This window comes from Canis lupus, chromosome 2 (genome assembly GCF_003254725.2).
Source record: "Canis lupus dingo isolate Sandy chromosome 2, ASM325472v2, whole genome shotgun sequence".
Classification (NCBI taxonomy): domain Eukaryota; kingdom Metazoa; phylum Chordata; class Mammalia; order Carnivora; family Canidae; genus Canis; species Canis lupus.
In genome coordinates, this window is record NC_064244.1 from 77873705 (window position 1) to 77883685 (window position 9981).

Sequence of the window (9981 nt, forward strand, 5' to 3'; positions counted from 1 at the left end):
GCTCCGGGCGCCCAGTGCGCAGGCGCCGACGTCATGCTGCGCGCCGTGGGTCGCGCGGTGGCGGGCGGTGCGCTGCGCTGCGCCCCTGGTGTCCCGGCGCCCGAGCTTCGCGCCGCCGCCGCTGCCGCCATGTCCCGTCCGCTGTCGCCGCCGCGGGCCGCCTCGGGGACCCCGGCGCGGCCCGCCACCGTGCTGGGCACCATGGAGATGGGGCGCCGCATGGACGCCGCCGCCAGCGCCGCGGCCGTGCGCGCCTTCCTGGAGCGCGGCCACACGGAGCTGGACACGGCCTTCATGTACAGCGACGGCCAGTCGGAGAGCATCCTGGGCGGCCTGGGCCTCGGGCTGCGCGGCGGCCACTGCACAGGTGACCCCCCCCCCGTCCTCAGGCCCGTGCACCGGTCGCCCCGGACACCGCTTTGTCCCCCCCTTCCCCTGGGGGTGCAGCTCCGGAGCCGGGTCCAGTCCTGCGCTTCCTCCCCGCCTCGCCTTCTCGGGGCCCCTCCCGAAGGCGGTGGTCTCCAGGCCCGGCGCTGCCCCCTCCAGCCCTGCCAGGTGCCCCAACCCGCCCCTCTCGGCGTTGCCCTCCTCCCCCCCACCCCGTGGCTCCCTGAGCAGCCCCCTCTTCTCATCCTGGTCTTTCATCAGCCCCTAGACTTTGCTCCCTGCAGTTGGCAGTGCCCCGCCCCCCACCCCCCCACCCCGGAGACAGCTGCATCTAGGCCACAGAGCAGGCGGGGAGAGAGCTGGGATGGAACATCCGGAGTGAGGAGGTTTGTTCTGGGGCTGCAGGTGGCTCCGGCCCACCCCCCAGGGACCTTACAGTCTAATGGAAAAGGTTGAAGCCCAGAAGAGGAAGCACTTTGGGGGGGATCAAGGGGTCCAGGAGAAGCACTAGGGAAGGTTCGGAGAACACCAGAACTGGGCCTTAAAGGGTCAGTTGAAGTTTGCTGCGGGGGACCCCTGGGTGGCTCAGCTCTTGAGCATCTGCCTTCAGCTCAGGTTCTGATCCTGGGGACCTGGGATCGAGGCCCACATCGGGCTCCCTGCGTGGAGCCTGCTTCTCCCTCTGCCTGTGTCTCTGCCTCTCTCTCTCTCTCTGTGTCTCTCATGAATGAATAAAATCTTAAAAAAAAAAAAATAGTTTGCTGGGAAGAGAATGGGAGAAAGGGGCATTGAAGGCTGAGGGCACAGCTGTGCAGACCAGGCTTGGAAATGCAGCGTCTGGTATGTGGAGGGACAACCTGTAGACAGGTGCGACTTGGGTGGTGGATGGATGTGCGCCGCAGGGACTCTGTCCCTCATTAGCCTGACGCCATTGGAAGTGCCGAGGAGGATGCCTGGCACATGGTAGTGAGTAGGAAAATGTTGGGATTTGGAGCCGACAGCCGGGAAAGAATTTTTGAGACTTCTTTGGTGCAAAATAAGGTGGTTTTTAGCAAAGCACAGAGTGGCGGTAGGATCCGTGGGCAGAAAGAGCAGCACTGGGGTTGTGATGGGTGACTAGTTCTATTCTTTCAAGTTGACAAGGGTTTAGGATCAGCACAAACCTCCAAGGTATTTTGGACACTGGATTTCCAGGACCTTGAGGGGGCTAGCTCTTGTTAGGAAAAAGTCTGCTTAAAGGTCTCTCTCCTCCTCCTGCTCCTCCCTCCTAAAATAAATAAATCTGGGATCCCTGGGTGGCTCAGCGGTTTAGCGCCTGCCTTCGGCCCAGGTCGTGATCCTGGAGACCCGCGGTCGAGTCCCGCATCGGGCACCCTGCAGGGAGCCTGCTTCTCCCTCTGCCTGTGTCTCTGCCTCTCTCTGTGTGTCTCTCATGGATAAATAAATAAAATCTCTTTTAAAAATTAGTAAAAATGTTAAAAAATATAAATAAAATTTTTTAAAGGAAAAGTTTTACTTTTTAGTAAAAACTCAATCATGAGGCCCTTCAGATGTATGTTAGTGGTCCATAGGCTTGTTGGATGATTGCTAACATGTATCTTGTGGGGAGGGGGGTAGAGATCAAGGAAGTTTCCAAAGGAATTTTTATTTTTATTTTTTATTTTATTTTTTTAAAGATTTTTATTTCATTTACTCATGAGAGATACAGAGTGAGAGAGAGAGAGAGAGAGAGAGAGAGAGGCAGAGACACAGGCAGAGGGAGAAGCAGGCTCCATGCAAAGAGCCCGGCATCACGCCCTGAGCTGAAGGCAGAAGCTCAATTCCTTAGCCCCCAGGCGTCCCTCTTGTTTCTTCTTGACTGGATAAAGTGGTTAAGAATATGACCCCAACTCTGACTCTCCCTTCAACATGTGGACTCTAATTCCCTTCTTCCCCTTGACTGTGAGATCCATGCAGGGAACCCGACGTGGGACTCGATCCTGGGTCTCCAGGATCAGGCCCTGGGCTGCAGGCGGCGCTAAACCGCTGCGCTACTGGGGCTGCCCAGGAATTTTTTTTTTTTTAATTTTTTTATTTATTTATGATAGTCACAGAGAGAGAGAGAGAGAGAGAGGCAGAGACATAGGCAGAGGGAGAAGCAGGCTCCATGCACAGGGAGCCCAACGTGGGATTTGATCCCGGGTCTCCAGGATCACGCCCTGAGCCAAAGGCAGGCACCAAACCACTGTACCACCCAGGGATCCCGGAATTTTTATTTTTATACATTAAAGTAGACCTACGGGATCCCGGGGGCAAGGGGCAGACCAAGATTGCCTCTTGCCCTTAGCAAAATATTAACATTGAGGCTGCTGAGTCCCTAGAGAAATGTCCCTCTGCCTGTCTCAAGGACTTGTCAGGGGCACCTGGGGGGCTCAGTGGTTGAGTGTCTGCCTTCTGCTCAGGTCGTGATCCCAGGGTCCTGGGATCGAGTCCCGCATCAGGCTCCCTGCAAAAAGCCTGCTTCTCTCTTTGTGTGTCTCATGAATAAATAAAATCTTAAAAAAAAAAAAAAGAAGGACCTGTCAATAGGCTGTAGGCAGTAAGGAAATTTAATTTTTTCTTTCTTTTGCCTTTGTTTCTCACATCAGTAGGGCCCAGTAAACTTTCACTCATATTTTTACAAACATCCTCTGCTGCTCTTCTGTCCTTCCCAGCTCTTGTGCGGGAGCCCCTCTGGGTCCTCCTTCAGTTCATAGCTTGGTGGGGCTGGAGGAAGCTGTATCTCAGACCCACGAGTTCTGGTTAACCCTGCTGCCTCCCCCTTAACAACGAAGATTTAGTTTCTGAATTGGTTTTTCTCTTCCCAGCCTTTCCCTGCGTCCTGAGCCTGGGCACTCGCTGAGCCAAAGTCCACAGGTTGGACTTAAGGCAAAGTTCACACCAGGAGTACAGAGGATTTGAGAATTGTGGGGGGAAATGGAGAAAATATGGGCAAGAAGCTGTGGGCCTGGTTCTCTCCTACATCCCAAGTGGCCGTGTGCCTCCTCTCTGACCTGCAGAGTTGCCTTTGCCAAGTGTGAGAAGTGTAGAATCCAGACACCTGGCGCGCTCTAGCCCTTCTGGGCTGCTTGCGTGGCAGTACACTATCCCATCCTCATGGGGATCATGTGTCAGCTGTGGATGCACAGACACGCACTGCCCTGAGTGCAGGGGCAGGGCATCTGCAACCGGCTTCTGCTCCTTTTGCCTTGTACCTCTCAGATTGATCTCTGCCAGCGGCACCTGTTCAGGCAGCTGCATCTCTGCAGAGTTCTCGAGGCAGCCTCTCGCCTCCCTGTGTCCAGGCCTGCCCCCTTGAATTCCCTCCCGACTTCAGGCACAGTGAGCATAGCTTTGATTGACAGTATTTGAAAAAAAGCATCTGCGATTAGGTCTGTCACCCTTCTCTACTTGTCCCCTGTCCCATCGCTCTCTGCCTGGAGTTGATGCTCTTATAACTCCGAATTGCAGGGATGGGCCTCCACGGACTGTGTGTTTGCCTTTGTGACTCTGCCCATGTTCCCAGGGTCCAGAATGTGCTTCCCATCCTTCCATGTCGGCCTGGACTCATTCTTAAGAGACTCAGCTCCTGGGTCATGACTACAGAAAGCCTACCCTGGAATTCCCAGGACAGCCACACTCCTCTACTCTGGGCTCCTTTAGAGCCGGGGAGGCTTTTCTCTATTGTACTTACCTTAGTGTAATATCACCTTTAGGCTATGAGCTCCTTGAGGGCAGAGAATAAGTGTGCTTCTAGGCAAGGCCTGGTGTGGCCAGCAGTTTGGTGACTAATACTAGCGATTATAACAGCAGTGAGCATTGATGACATAAATGTCATTATACAATGCTCATGATCTCCCTATGAGGGCAGTACCATTGTTATACCCCCATTTTACAGATTAAAGAATTGAGGCTCAGAAAACTGAAGTAATTTAGGGGGTCATATAATAAGCCTCTTAACCATTTTTTGCTCCCCTCAAAGTGAAAATTGCCACCAAGGCCAATCCCTGGGAAGGGAAGTCCCTGAAGCCTGATAGTCTCCGGACTCAGCTGGACACATCCCTGAAACGATTGCAGTGCTCCAGGGTGGACCTCTTCTACCTACATGCCCCTGACCACGACACCCCCGTGGAAGAGACGCTGCGGGCCTGCCACCAGCTGCACCAGGAGGTGAGGCCAGCCCCCGAGCTCCAGGAGGTGGTCTGCTGCTCCTCTCCTCGGCCTGTCATCACCCAGGAGAGGGGAGGCACCAGGGTAGTCCCAGAGCAGAGCTGGGGACAGACCCCAGCCCCACGGGGCCCACCTCTGTATCCTCTTTCTAATGTCCTGGGCCGCGGTGGGTTCTGACGGGGACCTCTCCCCCGCAGGACAAGTTCGTGGAGCTGGGCCTCTCCAACTATGCCGCCTGGGAGGTGGCTGAGATCTGCACCCTCTGCAGGAGCAACGGCTGGGTCCTGCCCACCGTGTACCAGGTGAGGGCCGGGGCCTCAGGCGCCCGTCTGCGGGGCTGCTGCTGATCCCCGGGTTCTCTTGGCCCCTCCGACGGCCTCCTGTGCCCTCTCCATCCCCGCCACTCCCCTGCTGACTGCCTGGAGGTGCTCCCAGGTGCCGTGGGGCTGTCGTGCAAGCCCTTTAGCTTGTCCAGGAGGCACCTGCTCCCTCTGGCCCTGGCTGCCCTGCCGCCTGCGTGTGTTCCTTGGGCCCTTCCTTCCTGCTCTCTCACTGAGTGCGTTAGCCTGGGCCACTCTTCCCCTTCTCCCTGGTAGAGAAGTGCGTGCTCAGGCCTCACTGAGGTGGCTCGTCTCCTGGAAGCCTTTCCCGATGCCCCAGCAGAGCCTCCAGTATCTAGACATCACCTTTATGCATTTAGGGAGTATTTGTGAGCATCTGCTGTAATCCCAGAACCCACCTCCATAGTGACCACCTGTCTTCTTTTTGTGTATCCTTTTAATTGAAGTATAATTGATACATCGTGTTATTTTAGTCTCTGGTTTACAACATAACAGTCTATGTTATGCTGTGCTCACCACCAGCGTGGTAGCTACAGGGTCAACATGCAGAGCCAGTCCAATACCATTGACTTATTCCTTCTGTTGTACCTTTCATCCCTGTGACTTTCTGGTTCCCTAACTAGAAGCCGGTGCCCCCCATTTTTGCCTATCCCCGAACCCGTCTCTTCCAACAACTGGCAGTTTGTTCTCTGTGTATATGGGTCTGTTTCTGCTTTTTTGCATTTGCGTTTTGTTTTTTAGATTACACATATAAGTGAGATCACACAGTATTTTCTTTGGCTTATTTCATTTAGCATCATACTCTGTAGGTCATCCCATATTGTCACAAAAGGCAAGACTTTATCCTTTTTTACATGGCTGAGCAGTACTCCTTTATCCATTCAACTAACGACGGCGACTTCTTTCTTTGTGTTTAGTCTGATGCTAACACCTGTGGGATGCAGAGGCAGAAACCTGGCTGGACTTGCTCGTGTGTGGCAAGGCAGTGTCCAGCCACAGCTGGCAACAATAGCTGTTTGTGGAATGATGTAGCCGCCCAGCTTTCCTGCCTGGGCCCATCCCCCACCACCACTAGGAATTTGGGAAATCATTGCTGAAGTCCTGGGCAGCTTTTGACTGATAATTTTAAAAGAAGGCTGGGAATGGGGTCCAGAGTGGGCCCTGGGTGGCGCAGTGGGTTAAAGCGCCCAACTCTTGGTTATGGCTCAGGTTTGATCTTGGGGTTGTGAGGTTGAGCCCCACATCAGGCTCTGCGCTGAGTGTGGGATCTGCTTTAGTTTTTCTCTCCCTCTTCCTCTGCCCCCCCTAACCCACGTAAGCTCACACACATGTGTGCGCGTTCTCTTTCTCAAATAGATAATAAAGAAGAAAAGAAGGTGGCTAGGGTTCCTTCCCTTGACACAAGCAACCTCTCCTGGCTCTTCTACCTGCAGGGCATGTACAACGCCACCACCCGGCAGGTGGAGACGGAGCTCTTTCCCTGCCTCAGGCACTTCGGATTGAGGTTCTACGCCTACAACCCTTTGGCGGGTATGGGCGGCTGCAGGGGTGGGAGGCAGGCTCCCCCTGGGGTGGGAGGCCATTCCTGGTCCCGTCTCTGCCTATTCCTGACACGGTGGAGGCAGGGAGGGATTTGAGAGGCTGGGCTGAGTCCTCCATCCCTCCTGGGCCCCCCGACCATCCCCTGCCCAGTCCAGAACAGCCTCTGGGAGCAGCGTGGGCCTGCTGATCTGATGGCGGTCTTCCCGCAGGGGGCCTGCTGACAGGCAAGTACAAGTATGAGGACAAGGATGGGAAACAACCCGTGGGCCGCTTCTTTGGGAATAACTGGGCTGAGACCTACAGGAATCGGTGAGCTGGGGATGGGCTACGTCAGGGTGAGTGGGGTGCAAGGTGAAGTGGAGAAATTCTAGGCTGCTTTCCTGGGGGTTCCAGGTCTTCCCTGCTGTCTGGACCTATGTCTCTTGATTCCTGCAGAAATTACCAAATTCTGGCATTTCTTGTTTTCTCGGGACCTCTGTGAGCAAATGGAGATCCGTAGATCTTACACCGGGTCTTCCAAGTCATAGCTCTTCCCTGAGAAGTGCTTATCACTTGCCTGAAGGAAAGAGTGAATCCCAGATTGATGATCAGGACCCCAGGCCTCAATCCTGCCCCTGGTACTAGTTACCTTTGCTTCACTAGGTAAAGTAAGGGCAGATATTATGAGTTTTTAAGAACTCATGAAAAGGTTAAAGATGTTTTTGAGGACTCTGGTAAGACCCCTTCAACTGCCTTATGTGCCCAGTGGTTCTGCTGCCCAATAAAGTAGACGTGCTGCTGGAAGATCACTGGTCCCTCTTCTCTGCAGAGTTGGGTGGGCATAGCTGCTGTGCTTGGCTTTGTGGCTGTAACCTCAGTGTGACCTCATGTTATTGACCCTTGTGCCATCCTCCCCACTTGCCCAGCTTCTGGAAGGAGCACCACTTCGAGGCCATTGCCCTGGTGGAGAAGGCCCTGCAGGCTGCGTATGGCAGCAGCGCCCCCAGCATGACCTCGGCTGCCCTCCGGTGGCTGTACCACCACTCCCAGCTCCAGGTAACCCAGCCTACCTGGAGGGGGCACTACTACCCCTTTTAGGAGAGCTAGAATTACCTTTATGTGATTTCTAAGTAGTACATTCCCCTCCCCCCCACCCAAAGACTTTACTTGGGGAACACCCGGCTGGTTCAGTCAGTGGAGCATGTGACTCTTGATCTCAGGGTCATGAATTCATGCCCATGTTGGTCATGGGGCTTGAAAATAAATACAAGAAATTTATTTTTAAGTCATCTGCACACCCAGTGTTAGGACTCAAACTCACAACCCTGAGACCAAGAGTTGTGTTCTGCACTGACTGAGCCAACCAGGCTGTGTGAGTGCCAGGCCCAGGACGAGGGCTACGCGTCCATGTACTTAGTACTCAGGCCCTATGCAGTGTCATTCCCCCACTTCTACAGATGAGGGAGTGGGTTCACACAGCTGTGCAGGGGGTAGACAGTTTCTCAGAACTCAATAGCCTCACTCTTTGGTGGGAGTTGGGGGTTGCCCTCTCCTTGGCATCCTCTGTTTTCCTAACTAAAACCTTTCCCTGCATCAGCCATTCGGTTGCATGGTGTTTGAAGTACACAGTGTAGTTTCTCAATAAACGGGCGCCAAGAGTGCCTGCCATGGTGTCTCGTTCCCATAACCATGTTGAAGATCGAGAAGCTGTAGTCACAGGGAGGTGGTGTAACCAAGCGGCCGTATGTGGCTGCTGGTCTCAGAACTGGGCTCTGAGCCTAAGTCTGTCTGAGGATGAGCAGCGTTACAGCAGAGGGAGAGAAGACAGGGCTTGTGGTCACATAGTTAAGGTCCTTGAAGGCATCTCAGGTTCCTTGTGGAACTATATTCAGTGTAAATAAACACCAGAGCTCAAGGCTTGGCGAGGGCGGGGCGGGGCGGGGCAGGGAGGAAGTGTGGCCGAGGTCGCCACGGTGGGCAAGTGTGGTCCCATCTGGCTATCTCCCCTTACAGGGTGCCCGTGGGGATGCAGTCATCCTGGGCATGTCCAGCGTGGAGCAGCTGGCCCAGAACTTGGCGGCGACTGAGGAAGGGCCCCTGGCACCGGCCGTGGTGCAGGCCTTCGATCAAGCCTGGCACCTGGTTGCCCACGAATGTCCCAACTACTTCCGCTAGGGCCAGGCCCGCCTCCAGCTGCCAGAGGTTTCTCTCTTTCAGGTCACCTCTTCTGTTCTCATCCCAACCAGTCTGCCTTAAGCTGATTTAGTGGACTTTTTTGATTGTCTGGATCAATGCATTATTTTTCTAGATTCCTATCTGGCTCCCAGTTGCCTTCACAATGTGGAAAGGTTGGGGCTGTTGTCCACTTGGGAAGTTCCTGTCTGAATAAAGCAGACACCTGACCTGACTGTAATCTAGGCCCTGAGTAAACCCCACGAACCTGTGTCCTTTACTGTCTGCAGCCTGTTTTCATCCTGCTTCAGGGAGGCAGGACCGTAAACTGGAGTCTCCAGAGGGCAGAGGTGCAGCACACACTGCCCTCAGGAGGGTGCCTCCTGATCCCTGTCCAGAAACCAGCCTGAACTCTCAATGACAGGACTGAGGTCTCCTCACTCTGCTGGTCATAGGAGAAGAAAAGGAGGCCATACACCCAAAAGTAAATATTCTAATTCAGAATCACTTCATGAAATAGAAATAGAATTCTTGGGGCAAAACCTACTGTTAGCATCCCCACCAAGAAGCAGAAAGATGCCCCTGGGGACCCCTAAGATGTTGGGTGACATTTTTAACAGCCTCTCAATTTCACCAGTGGCTTTTCTCTTGTCCTGGTGAAAGCCTCCTTGTCGCCTTGTCATCTCTAAGACTCTCAGCCTTGCCCAGGGTCTCCTGCTGTTGAAAGTGGAAATGTGACATGGGCAGCCGGGGTCCCCATTTCCCTTGGCAAACCCCTACTCCAAGCAGGGGACACCTGAGGCTAAAGAAGAAAAACCTCAGGTCTGATGGTGGCTATTTGACCATTCCCAGTGCAGAAAATCAGTCTAGCCCTGGGCAGGGAGTTGGGAATTAGCCAAGCAACAGAGGTCAGCAGTTGGAGCTTCCAGATCTTGAAGTGAGACAGAGGGCTCAATTTGGAAATGTCAGACCAAACCACCAACCAGAAAGTTTTTGTTCTAAGAAATGTCCTATTTGCCATCTAGAAGGAGATACCTTGCAAACAAAATTTTATTCTCTTAAGAAGTGGTCACCCTCCCTTGTCTTCACAATAAAATGGATTCTTCCCCTGAGTGGGATGGTATATCAGTTACCATTGCACAACTAGCCATCCTAAAATCGAATTGACTAAAATGGCAAAAATCCTCCAAGTTGCAATTAATCTGAAGATTCAATGCAATCTCTACCGAAAGTCCAACTGGTTTTTTGTTTGTTTGTTTGTTTGTTTGTTTGTTTGTTTTAACAGAAATTCGTAAGTCCTAAAATTCGTGTGGAAATTCAAGGGACACAGAATAACTAAAATAATCTTGAATAAAAAGACTGAGTTCTCTGA

General features: G+C 53.3%; 1 protein-coding gene across 2 annotated transcripts; it reads left to right on the forward strand.

The window, feature by feature from the left end:
• The first annotated feature begins 18 nt into the window (after positions 1-18).
• AKR7A2 (aldo-keto reductase family 7 member A2) lies at positions 19-9981 on the forward strand. Of its 2 annotated transcripts, XM_025447418.3 has the most exons (7): positions 19-367; positions 4388-4575; positions 4773-4877; positions 6350-6446; positions 6668-6767; positions 7364-7493; positions 8451-9981. In XM_025447418.3, the coding sequence occupies exons 1-7, from the start codon at positions 34-36 to the stop codon at positions 8610-8612; spliced, it is 1116 nt and encodes a 371-aa protein (XP_025303203.3). In that variant the 5' UTR covers positions 19-33; the 3' UTR covers positions 8613-9981. The 2 variants fall into 2 exon arrangements, with proteins under 2 accessions (XP_025303203.3, XP_025303205.3); XM_025447420.3 differs by lacking the exon at positions 4773-4877.

Coding starts and splice junctions, on each gene's coding strand:
- AKR7A2 (XM_025447418.3), top strand. CDS start 34: ATGCTGCGCGCCGTGGGTCGCGCGGTGGCGGGCGGTGCGCTGCGCTGC. Junction 6,447..6,667: donor CGCCTACAACCCTTTGGCGG/GTATGGGCGGCT, acceptor GTCTTCCCGCAG/GGGGCCTGCTGACAGGCAAG. Junction 7,494..8,450: donor ACCACCACTCCCAGCTCCAG/GTAACCCAGCCT, acceptor CTCCCCTTACAG/GGTGCCCGTGGGGATGCAGT.